A 27,299-nucleotide genomic window follows, 5' to 3' on the forward strand; every position below is an offset into this window, starting at 1 on the left:
TGTGGTGGGATGATGCTGTCTTTAAGAGTTTCTGCTTCCTGATAAATTCTGGTTACAGGTTGGTTTAAAGTTGATCATGGATTAAGATTAAATGAACTACTCTAGGTAAAAGGGGTATGTTTTTTTTTTTAAGCAGAATCAATCATAAAGTCATAAGCCACAATCAGAGAGGATCTCCATTTCTTTCCTTGATTAGGGTTATACTTAAACTCTCCTGGCGCTTAAGGATGTTTCTTATTTCTTAAGACCTTGGATGAAAGAAGTCATCTGTGCCTGAGTCCCATGTGCTCCACTTAGCTGTGTGGCAGCTGACTGATATGCATGAAGGGATGGGCTTCCTGAGGGAGTGGATGGTGTGTGTTCTGCTCACCATCACCCCCAAGGACCTAGCAAAGAGCTTGGCACATAACAGGTGCTCAGGAAGTACTTGAATGAATGAGCGGTGTATCCTGAGACCTTTAAGGAGCTGCACATCCTAGATATTGCTATTGTAATTCTCCTGTATGTATAGGAGGAAAAAAATGTTTTCTGGCTAAGGAACTTTATTCATATGTATATACACACATGTATTCATATATTTATTGGTGTATGTACACATGTGTATACATATATTCATTCATATGAGTGTATATATACATATCTATCTATCTATCTATATATCTGTGTATCTATTATATACTTTCTGGCTAAGGAACTACATTTGCTTAAGCCTCCTGGCTTTTAAAACAAATTTTATCAATAATATTAGAGGGTATTTTATATTTTGGAAGGCAGACTCATTTTGACAAAGACATAAAGCTTTCATAATTTCTCACTAGTCACCATGCTTAAAGACATAAGTAAAGAGCCTCAAAGCCTCATGGAGAGGCAGGTGTAGGGGGGTACTTTCCTAGCACAGCAACTCTCTCAGCATAGCAGGTTGGACTCTGCAGTGGTTCAGTCTGTGCCTCTGCAAAACGATAAATTGTTGAAAGTTATGGAACTTCATAATTTCATATGAACAGCCTAAACTAAGAAACTTCAAAGTGGGATTCATGTTATCCACATGCTGTATTTATTTTTTATCCTAAGATTTAGAAATAAGATTTCATAATCTTCAGTCTGTACATTGACAGTAGTATATGCATACAATTTTCTGGGTTTGGGGCATATGTGCAATTATTTTTGCTGACAGAGATGCATAATCAAATAAGTTTGGAGAAAACTGGGCTAACCACCAAATTGCCAAGGGTTATCTTATTGCCATTTTCATTGAAGTTTGGAGATGTGTTCTTGTTTTCCAAGCCTCCATCTATCATGACCCTTTGGTTTATCCATATCCTTATAACAGACAGATTTATGTCACCAAGATATATAAGTATATATTATATAAATATATGTATTTTCATGAGAAAAATTGGAGCAGTTGCTTTACATGGTGAGGCATTGTATTCTATTTGAAAGCAATTCTAGTGTAATAGTCATTAAGATTATATGCTGGGCTTCCCTGGTGGCGCAGTGGTTGGGAGTCTGCCTGCCAATTCAGGGGACACGGGTTCGAGCCCTGGTTTGGGAGGATCCCACATGCCGCGGAGCAGCTAAGCCCGTGAGTTACAACTACTGAGCCTGCGTGTCTGGAGCCTGTGCTCCACAACAAGAGAAGCCACGACAATGAGAAGCCCGCACACCGTGATGAAGAGTGGCCCCCGCTCGCCGCAACTAGAGAAAGCCTGCGCACAGAAACGAAAACCCAACACAGCCAAAAATAAATGAATAAATAAATAAATTTATATATAAAAAAAGATTATATGCCAAATCCTTGCCCAGTTTCTTCTGTATCTGAGATCATCTGGGCAAATTATTTCTGTTCTGATGCCATGGTTTTAATTTCTAAAATGAGGCATAATAATACCCACCTCATTGGCTTGTTGCAGTGGTTGAATTAGTGTATGGTGTAGCTTCTACAACAATGTCTGAACATACTGAGTTCTCAGTAAAAGTTGACTCTCGTGTGTATGTGAATGGATTTCCGTGTATAGAGAGTAGATTGTATGTACATATGTGGAAAACAAATTACAGTTGGTCTGGGCAACTGAAGCTACAGGCAAAGGACAAAATCTTGGTATTGCAAACAATTCCTTGAAATTTCTAGTAAATTTCTAGACTTTCTCTAAGAACAGTTTGTAGTACTTGAGGTAACATTGCTTGCAGCCTAGACTTGTAATAGAACTTCTCTACAACATCAGTGTTCAGGGACAGGGTTAACACTCCTTTTTCTTTTCAGTCCTCTGATTAGATCAGTTCCATCCCCCTGTCTTCTAGTTTGCTGATCCTTTCTTCCACTTGATCTAGTTTGCTGTTGAATTCTTCTTTTGAATTTTTCATTTCAGGTATTGTATTCTCTGGCTCTGTGATTTCTGTTTGGTACTTTTTTAACATTTTCTGTCTCTTTGTTGAAATTCTCACTTTGCTCATGTGTTGCTGTCCTGACCTCGGTGAGCATCTTTGTTATTTTGAACTCTATCAGATAAATCACTTATTTCCATTTCATTAAGATCAGTTTCTGGAGATTTATCTTGTTCTTTTGTTTGGAACTTATTATGTTTCTTCATTTTCCTGGACTCTGTTTTGGTTTCTGTGCATCAGATCAAACAGCCACCTCTCCCAGTCTTGACAGACTGGTCTTGTGTAGATGAACCTTGTCAATCATCCCAGCCCAAGCTCCTGGTTGCCTCTTAAATCTTTGTGCTAGTCCAAGTTGCTGTCTTTGTTCGTAGTGGCTCCCAGTAGTAGAGGGTGTACCAAGACCCATCAGTGTCCTAAGGGGGAGGATCTCAGTCAGCACCTAGATGCAGGCTGATTAGAAGGCATAAGCTAGCAAAGTATGCAGTCAAATCCCTTCCAGGGAAAGACTGGAAGATGGGTGTTTTTGGCTTGCTCCTCTGTGCAGAACCTTGGGGGGATGGTTACAGCAAGCACGTATGTGTACACCCATTAACAACTGCTTCTTTATCCACCGCAGTCCTGTGGGACTCCTGAATGCAAGCCCCATTGGCTGTCAATGCCAGGGGATCTGGGACCTGTCTCTTGAGTGACAGCCATAAAAGCAGCTCCTTCCAGAGAGATTGCCAACTGGCTTCCTTGGGGTCCAGGGAGAATGACAGCCAGCCCCTAGAAGCATTCCACTTAGATGCTGGACGCTTGGGCAGCAGCTTATAAAGTATGAAGTCAAATCTCTTCCAGGGAACGACTGGGAGATGGGTGTTTCTGCCTGCTTAGTCAACACTGAGCCCTGAGACAGCCTAGGTGCCTGCTTATATGCCCATCTAGAGCTGCTGCTTTATTTGCTCTAGTCCTGTGGGATTCATGGGTGTAAGTCCTGTTGGCCTTCAGAGCTGGGCGTTTTGGGGGCCCATCCCAGGTGGGAGCCTTAAAAGTTGGGGTGCTACATGTATGGTGAAAACCCTTGATTCCTCAGGGAAAAGTTGGGAGTTGGAGGTTCCCTCCTGATTGTGTGGCGCTGAGCTGGGGGTGGGGTTTATGGCAAGAGTATGTCTCAGCCTTTCCTACCCATGTGAGTATGGGTATTTTCTCATCCAGTCCTATGTGTGGGAGTCATTGAGCTAGTGACTGGATTTCTCTCAGTGGGAATTGCTCTGTGTGTAGCTGTACATTTGGCATTTCCATGGGAGGAGGGAAGTTCAGGAGTCTCCTATGTCACAATCCTGGTCCTTCCCCTTCAATGTAGTAGAGTTATAACCTAAGCCGTTTAGAATCTCTTACGAGCTCAATGCATCTTTTTTTCAGCATACATATTTTATTAGTGTTGCTTGTCTTTGAGGCAGATAAATTACATTAGCAAAGTGAGAAATAAACTGTGGCATGTGGCCCACTGGAGTTCGTCATGTGTTAATGGTAGGAGCATCGTAAATGGAAAAGTTTTTTTCCCTAGTAGTTATTTCTCCTAAGACCTGTCCAAAAACTATTTAAAACCTTACTATTCACATTTATTTAAAATTCTTTGTATTTATCTATGTTTTTTAGGGGGGTACAGAGGATGTTACAGAATGAGTAAAATTGATTTCTGTAATGACTTTGTCGTGGAAGAGTCTGATGGGAACCTTACTGTGAAGCATTACTGTATTTCCTTGCATTTTATAATAAATCCCTTATTTTCCTTTCTTTTCAAACACTGAGAGTTATCAGGAAGGCCTGAGAACCCGTAGAAGGGCCAGAATCTGAGCAGAGTATTGTGTCTTATGAAGAAAAGCAGAGCCTTTCCTTGGCCCTGCATCTTACCCATCATTACTCACAATGCAACCAAGTTACTCTCCTAGGGAAGGAAATATCCTGTGTTTTATTTAATTTTGTGCCATAAATAAAATTGGATTTCTGTTTCATAAAATTAAACCCATTCTTCCTGTGAAATAGCTTTTATGATAAAAGCTTCTGAGCTGCCTCACACTTACAGTAAAACTTTAAGTAGTAACATACTATCCCATAATATTTCATGATTAACTTTTTTGTTCTGAATTTTTTGCTTGTTTGTTTTTTGGACAGAACTCTTTTCTCAGAGATGGGCATAATTTTGACAATTAGGTTAACTGGCATAAAATATACTCTTTTTTTATTCTGTTGGTGCTCAGATAACTTGAGTTAAAGTCTTCCCTTCCTGCTCAATCAAATTACTTCCAATCACTTGTGTGTTCAGAAGCCTGATGTGGCTGGCAAGCACCAAACTTGCCATCACCAGTGGGGAGGCTGCCATTGGAGTAAAGATCCCAAAGGGACTACAAATGCCATCTCGGAGGACTGATGGCCTTGCCTCTGAACATAGTAGCTCTTCTCCCAACCTGTGGAATTAGGTAGAGCTTGTCTTGATTATGCATTCTGACTTGAGGAAAAAAAGCCCCTTTACTTAAAAAAAAAGTCATATAAAGTCTCTCTCTCACAGCATGTATTTACACTTACAAACCAATATGTAGCAACAATTTGCAGATTCAAGACATCTTCTGCCAAAGTAAATTACTGTTGTGAAAAATGAGTTTGGACTTTTCTGCAGGTCTCTAGGTAAAAGTACTTCGTATGTGCAAAGGTCTCCTTAATAGGCAGAAAGAAGTTCTTTATTGTGGAAGAAATAGAACACTTCATTAATTACACCAATTATAAAAACATAGCAACCTGTTTTTCAGCTTTATTGAGATATAATTAACATATTTGTGCATGTTTAAGGTGTACAGTATGTTGATTTGGTGCATTTATATATTGCAAATGACTACTACCATTGCATTAATAACTCCTTACCATTACATAATTACCATTTCTTTTTTGTGGTAAGAACATTTAAGAAAGGTGGCACCATGAATTGAATCTGTAGGGCAAATACATTAAAATTTTTTATAAAGCAAAGAAAATATCTGTTAGATTGCTTTATCAAGTTTAAAGAGTTAAACTTTATTCCTGTCTTTAGAGTTGGTTTTATAAGTGGAAAAAGTATTTAGGGTAAGCCAACTGAGCTTTTGCAACTTTTCTGCAGGGCTGTCTTGGGTACACAGCCAGTGTATTTTGGGCGCTGGCTTCTCATTCTGTGGTTGTATGGTTGGTTGGAGAACTGTCCTCAAAGAGAAGCAATGAATGGAACGGGTAGGACCCACTGAGAACAACTTAGAGAATGTATTATTTTAATGATTAATTCCAAATATCAGATCGAGAGTATGCTCCTTTCCTTGCAAGTAACACCAGTGGAGTTATAGCAACCAGAACATATTTAAACTTGAATCCAGAAATTAGAGAAATGGTGCATTGGTTGCAGAATACATGTTGTAAGGGCAAGTCCAAATCGTATCTGTAGTAACAAGTCACAGTGTAATGAGTGGTGACTTAAAGGAGAAGTAGAAACCTCATCAGGGGCTATAGGTTTAATGGATGAGGACTGCTGTTACTAGGAAGAAGGGTGGTTAGCATGATGCTGTGCTTTTTTAGTAGGGTCTTTATAAATTCCCTTTGAAGGAGAATGTTTTTCTCTATTTTACAACTAATGGGGGGAAAAGGAAAAGAAATGCAGTCGACCAAAAGGACTTAGAAAGTTTATAAGAATGGGGGTTATTCAGCAACTGTTAAATGTGTCTTAATAGTTTAGTGTTCCCTTAAGGAGTTTAAAGAGCAATGGTAATATTGCTTATCTGCAGGAAACGCCATTAAGTGAGAATTAACAGTTCATTATGAGAGACTCAGTGGGAACTGCCAGTTTTCTGTGACATCTACATTTTGCTTCAAGCCACATACCGGGAATCATCACCTTCTTTCTAGGCAATGAGAGAAGGCAATGTGTGGGCCCGCAACGTTTGACAGAGGGAAATATCTGTTTATCTTTCCTTGAATAGAGGAAAGAGATCTGTAACCAGGAAGAGGCAGGGTTTGTTTAACACTTGAAATGGAGCTTGGCTGTGGTTTTTATCCTTGAATATAGTCTGCCAGCTCTAGAAATCGAAAGGAAATAGAGCAAGGCCCTGTTGGCTGGTCCCCACCTGTGTGCCATGTCTTGTTCGCCAGGGAATGGTACATTGGATTAGAAGACTTGCTTGCTGTCCCACAGACTATGTGAAATGTCAGCTTTGTCTTTCTGCCCCAAAGCTTTGTCCTGGACCGAAAGTTTGAGATAACATCAGCTGATGTCCTACCAGTGGGTAGGAAACCCATAAAGGACAGATTTATTACAAAATACAAGTTCCTAGGTTTTTAAAACAATTTTGGAGGAGTTTTAAAATTAATGCATTATGGGTATTGACTAAATCTGGGATATATGTTTTTCTTGGAAATCTTGACATTTTTCAAGCAGTTGTGTATACACTCAGTATTACTTTCTAGCTTTCTGGCACTTCTGATAGTATCTGGTGGGACAGACATCTCCACACTTTCTTTTCTGACATTTAAAGCTGGTATTATATTCCTTCAGTTGCTAAGGTAACCCACTGGATGACTGCTAGTGGTGGAGAGAATGTTCTTTAAGACAGGTCCTATGGTAAATGGGTAAAATTGTTTCATAATACTTAGCCACACACATGCACACAAATGTGCATCATTTGTGAAGTTTTAAAATCCTTAACCTAAAACTGGTTTCTCTATCTTGTTTCTTTTTTTAGCTTTTCGTTTTTAAGGAATAGGTTTTTCTGGCAGTAAAGAGTTTAACACAGAATTGGCCTCTTAAGGAAAAGGACTTTTTTCCCCGTGTCAAATCATTTGGACTTATCCTGCAGTTAAGTCAGTCAACTCTTATTAAGCACCTTCTCTGTTTAAGGCACTGTATTTTAAAGAAGAAAAAGCAGCTTAAACTTTTCCTTAAAAATTAAGCCTTCTACAGGGCACCAATGGCCCTGAGACTGGAGTAGAGAATTACATATCCACTCTCACAACTGAGAAATAGAGGATAGGGTTATATTCAGGTTATTTCAGGTTATTTTCTCCCTCTCTCAAAATTTTCAAGGGAAAAAAAAATGTAAATGGAAGCTTTTATTTTCAAACACCCATCCCTAATGTGCTTCCCAACAGATTCAAGCAAGTGGAAGGTTTTGAAATTTACCTCTGGGTGGCAGTGTTCCATCCCTGGCTGTTCTCCTCTGGGAACCCTTCAAATGTACAGGGCAGTTTTGGTTTGCACACAGGAGACTAAAATTGAATTTGAAAACGACTGTAGCCGAGGATTCTCTTAATACTTGAGTAAAAAAGTTTAACATTTTGCTGTTTTCGTAGATTTCTTCAATAGGATTTGAATGCTGGCAGCTGTCCTTGTACTACTTTATTTAAAAATTAAATAAAATACTGGTTTCAAAACTACCAAATGCTTGGAGGTTAAAAGGCTGATGGTTGAAAATGGGTGGGAGAGGCCTGGCAAAGGGGGCGGGCAGTAAATGGGGCAGTTGAGACTCATAACTTCATCCTGCCTAGCCTCAGAATCCCCAAGTTTACCGCTATCCTATTTTTTTTTTTTTTTTTTTTGCAGTACGCGGGCCTCTCACTGCTGTGGCCTCTCCCGTTGCGGAGCACAGGCTCCGGACGCGCAGGCTCAGCGGCCATGGCTCACGGGCCCAGCTGCTCCGCGGCATGTGGGATCTTCCCGGACCAGGGCACGAACCCGTGCCCCCTGCATTGGCAGGCGGACTCTCAACCACTGCACCACCAGGGAAGCCCCATCTGGACTTCTAATTAACTTTTCCCAACCTTCCACCCTCACTCTTATCCCAGCTAGGCTTCGTCTTATCTATTGACTTCCTGTTTGGTTTATCCCATTTATCTTCTCCTTCTCTCACCAGAATATCCCTTCCCGAGTGTGCCCCTGTGCTGAAGGAGGGGATAAGATCTCCCACTAAAGTTGTACCTCATACCCGCAAAGTTTAGTATTTCTCAATCTGGGCTTGGCTGTTTCCTGATTGTGCTTGAATTCAGAATCCCAATGCAAACTTCAGAAGGCCATTTCCAAGATATGATGAGTCTATGCTTTTTCTTCTTGTCAACAATAAAATCAGACTGCAGTGTATTTTCATTTGTCACCCAAACAGAACAGCGTTCCTGGAGGGTCACTTGGAAGGGTGCCTGGGAATTCCACAGGCTCACCTGTGGTGTGAGGGGAGAGCAGAAGAGTGCCCAATGCATAGTATGCTGTCAACAAATATCTACTGAATGAATGAATGGTAGATGTAAATCAGAGCCTTGAAGAAATATTAACAAATGAGAAAATTCTATTGCACAGGCTGGAAAAGCTGGTATGACGTAATTGCTGCTTATGGCACCTAATGACTGCCTGCTGCCCAAGCCATGGGGCTGTAGCACATTTGTCTTATGACACGTCTGGTGTCTTTCATTTTTTTTTTTAATAAATCTATTTATTTTTGGCTGCGTTGGGTCTCCGTTGCTGCGCGTGGGCTTTCTCTAGTTGCGGTGAGCAGGGGCTACTCTTTGTTGTGGTGCGCGGGCTTCTCATTGCGGTGGCTTCTCTTGTTGCAGAGCACGGGCTCTACGCGCACGGGATTCAGTAGTTGTGGCTCGCGGGCTCAGTAGTTGTGGCTCGCGGGCTCTAGAGCGCAGGCTCAATAGTTGTGGTGCACGGGCTTAGTTGCTCCGCGGCATGTGGGATCTTCCCGGATCAGGGCTCGAACCCGTGTCCCCTGTATTGGCAGGCGGATTCTTAACCACTGCGCCACCAGGGAAACCCTGGTGTCTTTCATTGATGCAATTATAGTGCCTCTTAATCACATAACTAGTTCCCTTAAATTATGATTTTAAATTATAACTAGAGGAAAACTGCTTGCAAATATACATAGATATATGTAGTGACTCTTTATTATATTTTTGTATTAAAAAAATCAGACAAATATGTATGACTGGCTAAGTCCCGCCATACAGCCTGTCTTAGTTCTTGAGACCCCTGTCCCATATGTTATTTTCGTTATAGCCTGCTGACAATCTTGGATACTAGGCTGAGCAGATACTCCTTTCCTTTTTTTCAATTTATTTATTTATCTATCTATCTATTTATTTATTTTTGTCTGCGTTGGGTCTCCGTTGCTGCATGTGGGCTTTCTCTAGTTGTGGCGAGCAAGGGCTAACCTTTGTTGCGGTGCGTGGTCTTCTCATTGCAGTGGATTTTCTTGTTGCAGAGCACGGGCTCTAGGTGCGCTGGCTTCAGCAGTTGTGACACGTGGGCTCAGGAGTTGTGGCTCATGGGCTCTAGAGCGCAGGCTCAGTAGTTGTGGCGCACTGGCTTAGTTGCTCTGCGGCACGTGGGGTCTTCCTGGACCACGGCTCAAACCCGTGTCCCCTGCATTGGCAGGTGGATTCTTAACCACTGCACCATCAGGGAAGTCCCTCCTTTCCTTTTACAGATCAAGCAACTTAAAACTTGAGAATTCAGTGGTCTTTCCAAAGCTACGTCCCTGTAAGTGTTCAACTCCAGATCTTTCAGCTATTTAATCTGCTCCCATTGCACTACACAGTGTTGTGTCTGGCTTCTTAATATCTTGTGTTGTTGTCCACGTTGTATAAGTCATTCTGGAAATGTCCCCAGATTGTGAAAGCCAGAAATTGTATTACCATCTTTGAATTCTGATACGGACTTTTTAGTGTTTCAGCTGATTTAGTACTAGAGTTCCACAAGGTAAGTATAACCAACCTATATGAGGTACAGAATCCATGAAGTGCATTCCAGTAGTGTATATCAGAATGTGAATTTTCTGGAATGATTGTGTGGTTGTGTTTTCCCAGATTTTCAGTCAGGAGTTGCTGTAATCTGAGTGTCTCAAATGTGTCTGACGCAGAGCAGACACTTCGGGAAGCTAAAACCTGCCATTATGCTTTTTCAGTCCTCTTCTATCTTTTGGCTATATGATCCCACCATGCCTGCCATGTTGCTCTTGTGCTCCATGGGACGTCCTGTTTCCATATCTTTCCTATGAGTGTGTTTATATTTGCAGTTACTATCCTAGACTCACCAACCTCCGATCTTCCGTATGGAAGGCTGATTTGTTTATACACACACCAAAGCCCCGTTCAGAGCTACCCAAAGGGAAGATGCCATAATATACAACTTCTCCTCCCATTCTCATTAAGAGTCCTGAAAAATATCAGAGATTGTGTGTGATGCTCATGCCAAGTACTCTCTTCCACTCTCCATGTAAATTTTTGCTAATATTTTTTTCATTCTCTTTCTGCTCATCATTTTTGTATTTTATAAACATCTGTAAACTTTCAAATCATGATGCGTGATGTAGGTTGATTAACCTGTAGAGCAATTTCCTTGTAGGTCAGATAGTTTATTTCTGTTCACACTCTTTGTGTAAGCCTAGAGCTGTAGTTTACCAGACAGGATTTCATGGGCAAGATACTTATTTTATTGCAAACTAAAGTGGGCTGGCCATGTGCTTCCCCCTTTGTGTCCAAGGGGCCTGGCATATGGTAGTAGTTTGACTCAATGTTTGTCTGCTCAATGACTTAGATGCACAAATCGAGACCTGTATGAATATATATGTGGCTTCAGAAACCAGAGAAGAACTTATTTTAATTGATAGGATTTATTTTTTTAATTCATTAAAAAAATGCATTAAAAATATATTTTGTTCATAGCTTACAGGGTTGAATACATTTAAGTGGCTCTACTCAGGAGTTATGAAACATTAGTAAACCCTACAAAGTAGAAGGACTTCTGAATTAACTCGTTTAAAAATAACATTTGCGTCTAGATTATTGTCCCCATCACAGTTTTAGTATTTTGCTAAATGTTTAAGACCATATCTTGTCTTGGCAGCAAGTGATGTAGATTAAAAATAACTTGTAAAAATCACAAAGTTTTTTTGGTCTTATTCGTTGGTGAAATTTGTTAGCTAATAAAATCTTAAGAGATGATTGGGAATACAGTGGTATAAAAAGGAGGCATAGATATGGATTTTGTTAACCAGATGTTTAAAGTAGCAGATCTCAACCCTGGCTTTTACTTAGAATCACTTTGGAATCTTTAGAAAAGATGGATGCTTGTAGGGGGCGGACTTCCCTGGAGGTCCAGTGGTTAAGAATCTGCCTTCCAATGCAGGGGATGCGGGTTCGATCCCTGGTCGGGAAACTAAGATCCCACATGCCACAGGGCTACTGAGCCCACGCGCCACAACCAGAGGGCCCACGTGCCGCAACTGCAGAGCCCACGTGCTCTGGAGCCTGCATGCCACAACTAGAGAGAAGCCCGTGCACCACAACGAAAGATCCTGTGTGCTGCAACTAAGGCCCAAAGCAGCCAAAAATAAATACGTAAATAAGTAAATCAATACATATTAAAAAAAAAAAGACTGGTGCTTGGGCCCTTCCCTATAATTTTAATTGTTCTGAGGAGGGTCTTGAACACAACTATGTGGGGGTGAATGGGAAGAGAGAGAGAAACATACAGACATCATTGGACCCCAGAAGTACCAACACCCCTCATTCTTTCCCAGCCACATTCAACTCTTTCCCCTTGGAGTTATTATGCTGACTTTTAGAGTAACCGTCACCTGGTTTTTCCTTATAGTTTTACTACCCATGTATTCGTATATAATATGGCTTGTTTTCACTTTTTAAAAACTTCATATTAATTAAAACATATTCTGTGTATTCTTTTGTGACTTTTCCCCCTCGACATTATATTTCTTGGTTTCTTCTATATTGGTCTGTAATTCGTTTTTATTGTTAGAATACTTGTGTATGATTATACTGCAACTTATTCTATTGTTGATTAAGTGATTAATCAAGTGATTAAGATCACTTCTATTTTTGACCATCTTACATTTTTATGCATGCTTCCAGGTGCATACAAAGCATTGTCCTCACTGGGGCTTGTATGTAGGAGTGGAATTGCTCAGCCATAAGACATCCGTTTCTTCAAATTTATTAGATTATACCACAATGTTTTCCAAAGTGGGTGTGTCAATTTACATTTCCTCTAGCAGTGCATGTGAGTTCCTGAGGCCCTGATAATTTATTTTTCAATCTTCCATCCTGAATTTCCTGCTACCTTAAAGGCACAGTCAGACCTTGTGTAGGTGTGATAATGGTCCCAAGTTTGGACTGAACAGTACATAAAATCAGCTCCTTCAGTAACAACCAAACTGGCCACCCCTACTCTTGCGCCTCAGGTGCTCCAGAAGGGCTCTCGATCTGTGCTGTATGTCACAGATCTTTGATCCCCAAAGAGTCAAGGCAAGGATGAGTATTCCTAGGACCTTGGGTCTTTGACGTGACAGCCTCATTTTCCAGGCAGAGAAACTGAGGTGTGGCAGAGTGAGAGGCGTGGGCTTTGAGCCTCCCTCCCTGTCACGGGGGCAGATGAGCCCCACTTTATGCCGTGATGGGTGTGTTGATTGAACATCACAGCCTGCTGTTCCTTTTTGTGTCTGGGTGATCTTGCTGCCAGGATGGTACAGGTCACACCTTTTAATGGTTTCCATTAGAGCAATTATTAGTAATTCTGCTTTAGTTACATTAGTTCAAATAACTCCTGGTACCAAATAAACAGGAAGAGACAAATTTATTTGATAAAAAAAAACCCATTCATTTTAATTAAACACCCCCATGTCTACCAAATTGTAGAACCCCTTTCCACAGCTTGTTTTCCTGACTCCTGTTAAGAATCTGAAACTCTATAGCAAGCAGAATTATTTATATATGTCGTGATGTTTCCTATTTTAAGCTGTTTGCCTGATTCTAGGCTCTGAACTTCTATACTGAGTGATAAAACTCTTTCTTAACACATTTTGGGCAGCCTTTTGTTTCTTCAAACATCAGAAGATCTTCTCTTCCCTGGATTTGGAGGGACGGAGGGGGGCAGCAGTGCGCACTCAGCCCCACATGTTTGCTGTCCTCTCCCATTGAACAGGATATGAGGATGGAGCCAGAAAGGAGAGAACAGAGAGCTGGGCTAGCAAACAGGCCTGGGAAGCTCTGCTGGTGCAGGAATCAGGTTGGGTACAGTGAACTACAGCCCAGGTTGGAGGGTATTTAGGGTCTTGCTCCAGGCACTATAGGGAGTACCATTTAAACGGTTGACACCATACTGCCTTTATCAGTGGTATGATTTTAAAAGGGAACCCAAAAGGTTTAGGAACCGGGCCGCACAGCAGGAAGTGAGCGGTGGGCGAGCGAGCAAAGCTTCATCTGCCGCTCCCCATTGCTTCCCATCACTCGCATTACCCCTGAACCATCCTCCCCCTACCCCGTCTGTGGAAAAATTGTCTTCCACGAAACTGGTCCCTGGTGACAAAAAGGTTGGGGACCGCTGGTTTAGATGTTCCCTTTTGGTCGTATTTTTCTTGGAAAAAAATTGTATCTCGTATAACCATGGGCATTTCTCCCTAGGTTCAGACTGAGATCCGTGACTTAGAAATTCCATCCTCATGTGACTGGTTACAACCTCATGCCTCATGCTGACTGGTACATTGGGCAGTGTACTCGTGTGTGTGTGTGTGTGTGTGTGTGTGTGTGTGTGTGTATGTTGTTACGTGATCCTAACAAGTCTCTTCACGATTATTACTTAAGGAGGAAAAAGAGTGTAAATGTTACCAAACATGCCTTGCTGGGAATCTGTTAAGAGTAAAAACCTTACTTTCTAATTAAGTGAGTTTAAAGATCAAAGACTTAAAGGATAAAATAATTAAAGATAAGTTCTTTTATAGCCTTTAGAAGATAGCAAGTATATTAAACAGATGTCTGGTGGGGTGCACTACTTTGTCTGTTTTCAGATGTTTTGGCATTTCAGATGTCATTTTACTGAGGGGGATCTGTGCTGTGTCATACAGACGGATGATGGAGCAAATACACAGTGAAGTCTGTGGCATTTACATATTTGAAATATGATGCTTTAAGCTCATTGATCTAGATATAGAAATAGTATAAACCAACTAAACATGTAAGCTAAGCAGTTTTCTTTTGCATCCGTGTGCTGCGGAGCACTTCCTTCTGATAAGTTTCAGACTAGAGTTTTGTTGGATCCTGGCTCCACACACATCATCATCACAATCTGCTGGTAAGACAAAGCTGAGTTTATTGCCGGCCTTGATAAGGGAGAACTCTGCCTCCATTGAGCCTTAGCAGAATCTTTTTTTTTTTTTTTTTTTTTTTTTTTTGCGGTACACGGGCCTCTCACTGTTGTGGGCTCTCCCGCTGCGGAGCACAGGCTCAGCGGCCATGGCTCACGGGCCCAGCCACCCCGCGGCATGTGGGATCCTCCCGGACCGGGGCACGAACCCGTGTCCCCTGCATCGGCAGACGGACTCTCAACCACTGCGCCACCAGGGAAGCCCTGAGCCTTAGCAGGATCTTGAAGGGGGAAGGCAAGGTTGGGATCTGTTGAGAACTCGAAGTTTGCTTTAATGAGGGTCTTTGGATGCAGGGGAGGAGTGACAGCAAGGGGGTGTCAGGGAAGGGATTCTGATTAGGTTTAGATAAGGATCATGATATAGTAGTTAAAGATTGGTTTTGCAGCTTAAACTGTCAATGCTTCCTGCTAAAGAGTTGATGGGCCTTGAAGGAAGTTCCTCTGACGAATAGTCAGTCTTTGCCTAGGCAAGAGTCTCCTGGACTGGTGAAGTTATGCTAATGAAGACGACGGAATAGCAAAATCATATTAGTGTAGACGGTAAGCTGGGTGGAGAAGTAGGTAGTTTTTGTCTTCAATGTCCAAGATGTGTGGGAGTATGTACTTTGTGTTCACAGATTTTTCTCAGGAGGTATCAGAGGTAGAACTAAGAATGACAGATGCTCCAAGTAGCAGCTGTAGCCATGTATTAAAAGCTAACTGTCATGGGTGGTCATCAGGGAAAGAGCCATTGGTCATTTATTCATTCAACAAGCAAATATTTATAGAGCACATACACATGCCAGGCACTGTGCTAGGATAAAAGGCAGATAAGGTCCTACCCTGTTGGGCCTTCCACTCCAGTGTGGTGCAGCATCCTGTGGTCTCTTTCGGATTACAAACAGTCAATAACATTACTTAACTGGAGGGTAGGTATAACTCAGATTCTTACTGAGTACTTATTCTGACAGATCTTGAGTGTTAGGATTTTCATGTTCAGTTGTTAAGACTAGGTTTGTTTTAAGGTGTGTCTTGATGTCGATGGAGTTCATGGGCCTAGCTTTTTCAAATGTAAGCAAATGTATTCTTTTACATGTTTCCAAAGTAATGTTTATCATGGGCCAGCTGTGTTCCAGGTACTGAGTCCTTGTAGGAGAAATACAGGAGGACAAACTCTATACAAATTAGACAATTTAAACATACACAAATAATTGAGATTTTAGTAGTCAGTTGCCATTCAACTCAATAAATACCGAGTGACTTTAGTTTGCCATGTACCATGCTAGGTGTTAGGAATAAAAAACTTCCAGGATGCCCTCAGCCTGTAAGAAGATACAGTCGGGAAACAACCATAAGACACAGCGGCAAACACCAACAGCAAAACCCAGACACAAACCAAGCAGGAACCCCCTTATCAAGGGGGATGTGAAGAGGCACAGGCTGAATTTTTGAAGCAGAGCACTGGTGTGTGTGGCTTTGGCAACCCTGAAATAATCCCAAAGCTCTAATAAATGGGTAGGAGTACCTCCACAAAGTTTGAGAGAGACCATGAACTCAGAGTCCATTTCTGCCCCAGCAGCTGACCGGAGAGGAGCACCTCTGAGGACAAAAAGTGGAAATGGAGGCTCCTTGACATCCTTGGCCTCTAGTAGCCTGTCCTGCTAGGGTAACAGCATCTCCTTAGAGGACACCTTGGAAATTGACGATGTCTGTTTCCAAAGGATGGTGTGCTCCTAGCACTTGTTTTCCATGGATGACCTCACTGAACATGAGTGAGAGGTGATATGAACGTGCACCATAGTGCACAGAACAACATTGTACCAGTGATGAGCAAAGCTGGCTCCAGTACCTCCCTGACCTTGCACAAATCCCTTGACCTCTCCACATCTGTAAAATGAAGTTTCTGGATTAGATGCTTCTGATGGTTCCTTCCAGCTCTGACATGTTTACTATTACTATTCTTACTTTGACAATCTCTTTGATAAAATAATATCAGACAAACTTTTTAAATGAAGGAACTAATATTACATGTTTCTCTTTTCAGTTTCTCTACATAGAGAGTCTCTCTTGCACCTGGCTGTGAGATGGGGCCTTGCTAAGCTTTCCCAGTTCCTCCTGTGTCTCCCTGGAGGAGTCCAGGCCTTGGCTTTACCCAACGAGGAGGGTGCCACGCCATTAGACTTAGCTTTACATGGTGGATGCTCCAAGCTGTTTGAAGACATCACAAAGTGAGTTTGGATACCTGATAGATTCTCTCTCAGTCTGTTTCTCTGAAATTTTCCAAGCATTATGGAAAAATTAACCAAACCACGAGCTAACATTGGTTTATATTTTACCGTTAGTTCCCATGTATAAAGTACAGATACACATATCGTACATAAACAGATATACACATATATTTGGTATTCACATTTCATGGGGGAGAGGGAGTCAGGAAAAATGTCTTAAAAGGCTCCATGGTTGGGGGGGTGGCTGTAAGAAGAAGAAAAGTTGGGAAACACTAGCCTAACCCCTACTTATCTTTCAGGTTTTTGCTTAAATGTCACTTCATCAGAGAGGCCTTCTATGTTATGGTCTTTTACAATTATGATTAATTTACAGTATTAATTGTGGTTAAAATTATGATTCATTTATAATATAAATCATAATTTATAATTTTATATATATAGTCATCATTTATTTCATATATGTCTCCATCCTAAATCATTTGAGGACTGAAACTATTTGTTTTACCCACTGTGTTCAGCATATACATTCATTGAAAGAATATAAGTTCTTGTTGAATCAATGAATAACAAACAAACCCCAAGATACTATGTAGCCAATGGGCTGGTTATTAGGATCTAGAGATAATGGAAATGAAATACTTTGTCAACTGTAAAGTTCTCTATGTTGAGGATGATACCAACATTTTTAATGTTTGTTACTTAGAGTGGTTCAGATTGGTCATTATATCCTATACAGTGGTTTCCTTGACTTAACATGTGGTAAAAAATAAGTGGGAAACTACAATGAAAATGATAAATTACTAGATAAATATTAAATATTATCAGTGTTATTACATGGTGTGTCTTAATGGACTGGTATGTTTCATTTGTCCCATGGAACTCAACGTAATTAATTTACGGTCGTATGCTACCTAAGTGCATGTTGAAGTCACAGCTTTCTGTTTATTTTTGTTCTTACTTGGTCAAGTGACCACCAACTAAGGAAAGAGCCCATCCCAATGGAATTGCCTTTATCTTTGCTCTACCGTGACCCCACTTTCTTTAGCTAAAAAGGGCAAGACAGGACCACTTCCTCTGACTCTGTCATTGTGGATAGTTCAGGGTTACTATCCCGGAGCCTCACTTCATCTTTGGTAGCTTTGTATCTTTCTATTGTGTCCAAGACCAGAAGATGACATGTGCTTTTAAAGTTTACACATCCTCTATGTCAAAAAAACCCCAAACAACCTAATCAAAAAATGGGCAGAAGATCTAAATAGACATTTCTCCAAAGAAGACACACAGATGTCCAAAAAGCTCAACATCACTAATTATCAGAGAAATGCAAATCAAAACTACGATGAGGTATCATCTCTTACCGGTCAGAATGGCCAAAAAGTCCACAAACAATAAATGCTGGAGAGGGTGTGGAGAAAAGGGAACCGTCCTACACTGTTGGTGGGAATGTAAATTGGTGCAGCCACTAGGGAGAACAGTATGGAGGTTCCTTAAAAAACTAAAAATAGAGTTACTGCATAATCCAGCAATCCCACTCCTGGCATATATCCAGAGAAAACCAAAATCCGAAAAGATACACACACCTGAATGTTCATAGCATCACTATTTACAATAGCCACCTATTGTGGCTATTTAGCAACCTAAATGTCCATCAGCAGAGGAATGGATAAAGAAGATGTGGTATATATATATACAATGGAATATTACTCAGCCATAAAAAAGAATGAAATAATACCATTTGCAGCCACATGGATGGACCTAGAGATTATCATACTAAGTGAAGTAAGTCAAACAGAGACAGACAAGCATCATGTGATATCACTCATATGTAGAATCTAATTTAAGAAATGATACAAATGAACATATTTACAAAGCAGAAACAGACTTACAGATATGGAAAAGAAACTTATGGTTACCAAAGGGGAAACATTGGAGGGAGGGATAAATCAGGAACTTGGGATAAACATACACACACTACTGTATATAAGATAGATTACCACCAAGGACCTACTGTGCAGCACAGGGAAGTCTATTCAGTATTCTTTGATAACCTTTAAGAGAAAAAATCTAAAAAAGAATGAGTATATGTATAACTGAATCACTTTGCTGTACACCTGAATCTAACACAACATTGTAAATCAACTATACTCCAATAAAATGAAAATAAAAAATGTTTACACATCTAATAAATCCATTCATGGATGGGATTAGAAGTAGACTGTAAGCTAAATTTTGATTATGTGATGGAGCTTCCATTTTCTAAATTAATTACAAAAATCTTACTGCTCAGCCTGAATCATTCACTTCAGTGGCTTGTAGTTGGCATGGGGCATTGTTTTCTAGAAGATTCTGAAGTCCTTGCAAATAATTGTGTCAAGAGTTTGGGGAGATGCCGCAAATCTTAGAGTACAGGTGCTCTTAATGGATCTCTTTTGTCACTCCATGTGACAGAGGTAGCATTTTTGTGGTGGGAGCTATACTATAATTTTGCAAATATACAAATGCTGATTAACAAAATGAGGTAATGGAAGAAGAGAAAAGAGACATAGAGCTAGTTCTGTGAACTGAAGAATCTGGGAGCGTCTGGGGGCTGTGACAACATGCTGAGGCAGGCTGTAACCTGGGAGCACTAGCGTCTCCCTCCCGAGGCCTCTTTACCATTGCTACTACATGACCTATAGGCCATCCAGAATATTATGACATTAACCATGAAGCCTACATAGAGCTAATAAACGTGCAGTTGTTCTTAACCACAACAGAATGGAAAATAAGCCAATATTCAGGAATTTAGTTTGGGAATATTGTTCCTTTGTTTATGAATGAATTCAAGAATGCAACACGATCAAATTTATGCAGGTTTTAATTTGCATGAGGAAATGATTTACAACAGTAGACCAGTGTGTTGTGAATATCTCGCTTGTTTGTAACATCCAAACCTCACCATGCTCTCTGGAGATCATATCTGTTTTCCACTGTAATCGCCTAATAAACTGTCTGCTGCCAGCTAATTTGTGGTACAAAATGTGGTAGCCATTAAGGCCAGAGGCATCTTTTCAGGTTAAAGGGAGAATGAGGTAAAATGCTATGTTTAAGAGTCAGTACTGTTGCATTAATTATGTAAATTTTTATAGTATATAATATATGTGAACAGCTTTTCATTTGACGTCTTCTCTAGGTGGAAAAACAAAGATGACTTTATTAGGCTCTATTTACATGATCTTATGTACCTATCTTCAGTAGGTAGCTTTTATGGCTTGTTTTGCCAGTTGGGTTTGTAATATCAGGGACAATGAAGGGTATTGGGACCGTGGGTTTTGATTTGTGATGTTTCAGCTTCCAGGGCAGACGTTCCCCAGGTTTCTCCCGAGTGCAGCTCAGCGAAGATGCCTCCCTGCGGTATATTCACTCATCAGAAACACTGACCCTGACGCTTAATCACACAGCCGAGCATTTGTTGGAGGCGGATATTAAACTCTTTAGGAAATACTTTTGGGATAGAGCCTTTCTCCTCAAGGTTTGTGCCCTTTATTGTGGTATAAGACATAATAACTCACGCTCTTTGAGAGTGCAGACAGCAAACTCGTTGTTTTGGGAACACTATTTTGGTGGGGGGTAGCACTTTCTTTTTTTCTAATGGGACTTTGAGGGACATGGAATTAGAAACTGTTACACCAGTAGAAGGAAGATTATTATATGATATTTTGGCGGCAGGTAGAAAATAGTAATTTGTGTAATATTGTTTCCTTTACTTTTCATGAACCAGTGTCACTGATGTTTAATATTCTGACATTGGGTATTTTCTATTAGCTTATTGACTGTATTATAATTCTTATCTAAAGCAGGTACCTTTAGGGTTATTTTAAATCAATAATATCTTCTTCTGGGATTTCTTAAGGCTTAGATATAGTTAAGCCTTTGTTTCAGTGTACAGATTCTTCTTGAATGGGGACTGGTCACTTGAGACCAGTTCTTTTTCAAAGAGATTTTCCCCCCTCCCACCGTGGCCCAGACATCAGCTTTGACTGTTATCAGAGCATGCCCATCTCAGGGTTTAAAATGTTTCATCTTCACTATTTTTATTTTTTTGTTGAATCTGGAAGACCATAAAGCATATTCATATATTTTAATTATTATCAAGTAGAATGTTCTTTTGAGCAAAAGGGCTTCAGTCAATTTAGTCGAGAGTGCTCAGGGGTATAATGGATTCACTCACCAGATCGTGTGACACCCCCCGGCAGACCCTCTGCCCCCGCAGGCTTCTCAAGCACGTCCATTAACAAGCACCAGTTTCATGACTATATAGGCTTTACAAAGTAAGCAGTCAGTTTACTGTTATCAGAAAACTGATATTGGTACTTATCAGTTCTGGCTTTTGTAAAATGTTTGCTTTATATAACTAAATTGAAGGTTTAACCAGAAACATTATATATCCAAGATTATTGCTTACTCCATGTAGGGTTTTATTAAATAGTTAAAACACGCTCTTCAGAGTGTGAGCTACCTCTGTTGGGTTTAGGGAGTTTAGTGGATAATTTTCTGGCATACAGTATTTCCTCATTTTGCTTAAGGGTCCTTTCTGTTTAAAGAAACAGAAGTTCTCAGCCATCCCTGTGGCTTCTCACCCAGGCCCCCAGGGGTGGCTATTTCAGTGGGGCAGAGGCTGGGCCTGGCCCAGCAGCCTTACCCGGGATGAGTGCCTCTCCCTGCAGTTTCAGAGGGGCAGAGCTCAGCAACACGTGTGTCCTTAGAGGGGACACTCAGACTACAGCAAGACCACAGAGCTCCTGCAAAGGCTAGAGCATGCTCCACGTAAAGCAAAAATTCTGAACATTCGTTGCATTATAAAAACTTCCAGCTTCTTCGGTCGGATTCGTGATTTCTTGTAACTTGAGATAATTATTACTGATGACATTGGGGGAGATGTAGGATGAGTAAATCTAGATGCGTTAATAATTGATCGTAGTGGACTTTACAATAACAAAGACCAAATGAAGATTACTTTCCAATTTATCAGAGATTTTAATTTTATGGAAAACACTTGATAAAAGAAGAATCCATTGCAGTGGGATGGCCTTGTGTTCCAGGTACCAGCACCCCTTTTTCGTTCTTCCTGTCCTAAGCTTTTGGCTGGGTAGTGCGTAGGGAGACTGAGAAGGGAATAGGGCTGAGGTTCTTTAAGACACTGTGATATTGTAACTTACAATAAGAAATATATCTGGTCTCCGTCCATGGTTCTTGGCTCACAGCCCCCAGACCCTTAGGATTTCCTAAGTGTGGAGCGGATAAAGGTGGTTTTTGTTATGTTAATGAGGCAACTTTTGGAAAGCACCTAAGGATGGGGGCTAGTTACCTGTGGAGCCAATCGCCTGGTAAATTTCAGTCCCACCTCCAGGGAGGGGAAAGGGCCTGGAGATGGAGTTTAATCACCAGTGGACAGAGATTTAATCTGTCATGCCTACGTAATAACGCAAGCCTCCATAAAAACCCCAAAGGACTGGATTCGGAGAACTTTCTAGGTTGGTGAACTTGTGGAGGTACTGGGTGACGAGCCTGCTAGGAGGGGCATGGAAGCTCCGTGCCCTTTCCCCATACCTTGCCCCATGCATCTCTTCCATCTGGCTGTTCCCGAGTTATATCCGCTTATAATAAACCTGTAAGCTAGTAAGTGGTTGTCTTTGGCCTTGAGCCTGCGTGGTTAGCCCTCTTTTAACCCCAGGTACTCATGCTACCGTCTCCTTAGTACCTCTCCAGACATATACATGCTTCGGTCCACCCGTTAATTCCATGGCGGGCCCTAAAAGAGAAAGTACTGTGTCCTGGGAGTAAGGCTGGGAGCGGTTAATAGCCACAGAGGGTGGGTGACGGGGTACTGCTTGTTCCCTGCCTCTTTGTGATTTGGTCAGTTATGTATATTTTCATGTTCTCTTTGCTCTGGCCTCAGGATGTCCTGAAATAGTCATGAGCAAGGCACTTGATATGCTGAGCTTAATAACATGCCCGGCGGGGGTGGATTCGGGACTCTGGGTCAGTTGTAGGGTTGCTTGCCTCAGTTTACCCATGTATTTGTTTTGGAACATGTGCTGATACAGTCTTGGGCAGTTTTTGACACATCAACACATAATTCTGTCTCTTCGCATTTTCACTGGCTGTGGGGAATCTATTTGAAAGGAAAATACAGAGGGCTGTAAAGGCATCTTCTCTCTACAGATCACAGCTCAGTCTTGGCCAGGGACAGCCTGCACCAGCATGTACCAACATATAGCTCATCCTGGGTCCTCCCTGTGATAGTGGTCCTACCCCCATCTCCAGGCCCCCAATCCCTGTGTCTTAGGGTGTGGATGGAGGTTGGTCTAGGTGGGCAGATGCGTCAAACAGAAGTCCTTACAGGTTTCAAGACTTTCTGTTCTCTGTCCCCCTTTTGGTTCATGCGTCATGTTCCTGAGAACCTTCTGGTTGTGTGATCTGGGGAAGCAGCGAGGACTAGTGGCAGGGACAGTTTTGGCCCTTGTCTCTGGTTCCTCCCACTGTCTCTCATGTCATCCGGGGTACTGCTTACATGTTCTCCCAGCAGCTTTACCACCCTATCAGCCCCTGCCTCTCCAGGCCATGCCTCTGGCCTGTCCCGGCTCTGAGATGCTCGATTGTGATTTTCATCTCTTGTTGCTTATCTGAAGCCTCAAATGGCTTTCAGTGATTTTTTTTTTTTCTTCCTCTCTTAGGCTCTTGAAGAGCAAGAAGCCAGGTCAGAGGAAAAATCAGATATGCCCTCCAGCACTGCAGAAACCGAAGAAGGTACGCATGTTCCTTCCCGACCCCGGGAACCCAGAAAGAGCTCAGAACTAACTAGTCACCTGGGAGTTGAAGTGTGTGGTGAAGAGCAGGAGCTGAGGGAGGCAAGAGCAGGGTGCTGGGGTGCCACTGGGCCCCGGGGTCCTCCAGCAGCGCCGCACCAAGGTACTGTGTGTTTCCACTTTTCATTCGGTTAGCATTTACTGGGTTCCTCCCACATTCCTGATCTTTGGGGACCTCTCCTGACATGCAGAGAGTGTTCCCCTCATTTCCAAGTTCAGTCCGTTCATTCCGTTCAGTCCTCCCTCACTCACCTGTTCTCCAGCTCGCTCCACCTGTGTGGAGCTCCTGCTCTGTGCTGGCCCAGGGGGTCTTAGAGGATGGAGGCCGTGAGGGTGTCTTTGTTGCCGTGGGTTCTGGGGAGCACCACTGGCGTGTAGAGGTGACGGGAGGGGGCGCGCTGGGGGTTCTTCAGGGTACAGGCGGCCCTACCCAGCCCAGGTTGTCCTGCACAGCCCTGATGGAGCTTCAGAGACTGAATGTACAAATCTGCTCGAGGTGGGCGTCCACGGCAAGAGGTATATGTTTAAAAACACGTTGTCACTACTCTGTTCCACATCGTAACGTGGAGTCGTGTTGATGGCGCACCTGGATGTTAACACCCAGCTTGTAGGCAGGAATATCGTCCTTCGTTGTTTTCTCTAACTTGGCAGTTTGTCTGGGCATGTGATCTCTACTTCTATTCAGGTTCTTTCCCCTTTAATGTATGCAAGTAGGTCTGATCTGTTAGCAAGTCCTAGTAATAAACACGGGTTTTGATTTGCTGGAGTATCTTAACCTCTGTTCTTGAATACTCCTGTACTATTTATATGGAACGGATTGTCGTTTTGTTTTTTGTTTTCCAAAACCCAGTGGTTTTAGGAATCTGACCATACATCACTATGTCTTCCAGGGTAGTCAGGGCAAAGGTTTTAATACATATTATCTTATTATCAATTATAATCCTTTTGCTTCATATTTTAGAGTGCTTTTTATTTTTTGAAACTAAATGTGAGGTTAGGTTTATTTATGTCTGGGGGTAGGGTTATATTATCTACTTAATTTCAGATCAGTGGAGCAGACATTACAAAATATCTGTTAATGTAAAGCGACAATAGTCTGATAGGGCTGAGACACAGCATGCTAGATGCTGGGGTTAGGGAGAAAAAATAGGACAAGACTCCTGTTCCCAAGGCACCAGTGTCGACAGCTGGAAGACCGGTTGTTCTAAGTGTGTGTGCCCCACGCACCTGCACTCAGGCCCGGGTTAAGCAAACCAGTTGAGCTTCCCACCCAAGCTGCACCGCTTGGGCCCCTGTGGAGTTGCCCTCGCTGCTCTCCGCTGTGGGTGGTGCGCTGGCTGCGTGGAGGGAGCTGCAGCTTGCCGTACCTGCCCAAGGAGGTGGTGGTGAGTTTCGCACTTTCTCCTGCAGACCCGGGGAGAAAACTCCGGGCTCATGTCACGAGCGCTGTCATCTCCTGAGCATTGGGCTTGGCTTTTACTACTCTGACAGTAACTGATCAGGTTTCTTGCTTCTAGTTGGCTGGTAAACCTGGTGCTAAGTTTCTGGCCTGCCGGTTGCAAATTTGTAGGGTACTGCTGACCGCGTTTTGATACTACCCTTATTTCTTAAGCCTTCACTCTTGCTTTTCCTTTTTTTTTTTTAAAATCAACTCCTGATTTTTACTCTATCATCGTATACATTTTTCTTCCCTTGTAATCCACCTCCAAACTGACTTAGAACAAAGTGAGGTCTAAACAAGTGCTGAAATTCTAAGTTCTTGCCCTCAAGGGACTGACAGTTTGGGACTAGTGCAGAAAAACAAGCTGTCCCAGCACAGTATAAGTGCTATAGGAGTCATAGGCAAGTAATACTGTGAGAACTCTGTGGTGTGTGATGGTGGTCAGGGGAAGCTTCTTGGTGGAGGTGACCCTGGAGCTGTGATCTAAGGGAGGGAAGGGAATTCTAGACAATGGGACTATATGGACTACAGAGCCCTGAACCAGATGATGCGCTGGGGGAGATGCAAGTTGTTTTGTGGTCCTGGAGTATAGGGGTGTGTATGTGATGCCAGGAACATAGGCCTGAAAGAGAGGCAGATCAGCAGGGCTTGTACACAAGGCAAGGAAATGGAACTCCACCTTGACAGCTCTGGGAACTGTTTTAAGCAGATTAGATCAGGTTGTTATTTAGAAAGGTCACTCTGTGAGAGTGTGAAGAATAGGTTGGAGGGGCCAGGGGCTGCTGAGAGTAATACAGAAGACAGTCTGCACCATAGCAGTATAATGAGATTGGAGACAGAGGGACCGATGGATACTGTCCTGAAGGCGTAGGATGTCAGGTGGGTGTCAGTGGCAAGGGAGAAGGGTGATTCTTCCACTCCTGGTGGGACAGGCCTTACAGGAAGCAGGATCATGACAAAATACCTACTCAATTTTAGACAGGTTGAGTTTGATGGGCTCAGGGGGGCAGGCAAGTTAATACACCTGGCTGCCAGCTGGACTGAAGTCACTCAACCAATAAGCAAAAGAATTTGGACAGAAACTCAAGTTCTCTAACACCAAATAATTAACGTGTATATTTTACAGACCTTGTAGACCGTGCTTTTATCTGTATACGTTTGGAGGACATGTTAGAAACTGTGTGCACATTCCAGCAGAGGGCAGTATTCACCTAAAGTGAAAACATTCAATTAGCTTTTGTTCATTCATAAGCCTGCAGGTGACTCAGCTGGAAGAACAAAACATTTTGAGTGTAAGAGCTTGGTTGTTTCTTTTTTTTTCCCTTTAACCCCCAAAGCAAACTTTCCCTTTGAGATCTCACAGAAGATTCTTAATAGATAATGTTCTGCCTCCTGGGGCAGTGGGTAGAAAGGGGACTTTTAAGTGTGTATCTGTAGCTGCCATTGATTAAAAGATTATAATACCTTTAGCTTGGAAATTTACTTTGTCTCTGGTGGTGTGATAAATGGTTTTATTATTGTCTCTGAACCAATTATGTTTCCATAATTTCATGATTGTAATTGTCCTCCCAGAATGATGGGATGTTATTCCAAATGAATTATATGGCCAAAAGGTCACCTCATTTTCACTGTGTTCAGATGAATAAGCTAATTATGAGTATGTATTGATCCACCAACTGACTCCGTTTTGTCCCTTGCCGCCTTTGTCGTTATTTGATCTCCTACTCTTGGAGTTCCTAAAGAGCATTGTACCGAACACCAACCTTGGAAGATGCTCTGAAAAATAAGTATTCTTTGTCCAAATAAGTAGAAAATGCTATATATGAAACCCCCCTGTTGGAAACTGAGAATACGTTTAACGTTTTGTAGGTTCTAGTTAAGTCTTGCAGTCAAGAAACCTGTGTTTCTTGTTTAACCTCACAGTTCTCTAACTTGATCACGGGAGAATCCCTTTTTCTTAGCTCTCAGCGTCTCATGAAAATGGTCTGTGGAAGGTGCTTTGGAAATGTTGCTCTTCCTCATCTCCCCTGATCCTGCCCTTTCTTTTAAGCTTATGTCCTCCTTTTTCACGATCATGTGGGTTCTCTCCATCTATTAGTACATAATGCTCACACCGGGAGGGAGCTAGGGAGGCATTTTTAAAACTACTCATGGTCATCTTGAGTACTGAGATCACCCATGCCTTGCCACACAGCCCACTGTACCTTTTTTTTTTT

At 42.0% G+C, this 27,299-nt stretch overlaps 1 protein-coding gene across 1 annotated transcript in view; it reads left to right on the forward strand.

Moving 5' to 3' along the window:
- The window catches only part of ARHGEF28 (Rho guanine nucleotide exchange factor 28), a 310,128-nt gene that overhangs the window by 126,516 nt on the left and 156,313 nt on the right, over window positions 1–27,299 (forward strand). The window contains 3 exon segments of the mRNA XM_060143115.1: window positions 16,611–16,794; window positions 20,125–20,305; window positions 23,511–23,583. Of these exon segments, the coding sequence (XP_059999098.1) occupies window positions 16,611–16,794; window positions 20,125–20,305; window positions 23,511–23,583 (438 nt within the window).

Source organism: Lagenorhynchus albirostris, chromosome 3 (genome assembly GCF_949774975.1).
Source record: "Lagenorhynchus albirostris chromosome 3, mLagAlb1.1, whole genome shotgun sequence".
Classification (NCBI taxonomy): Eukaryota; Metazoa; Chordata; class Mammalia; order Artiodactyla; family Delphinidae; genus Lagenorhynchus; species Lagenorhynchus albirostris.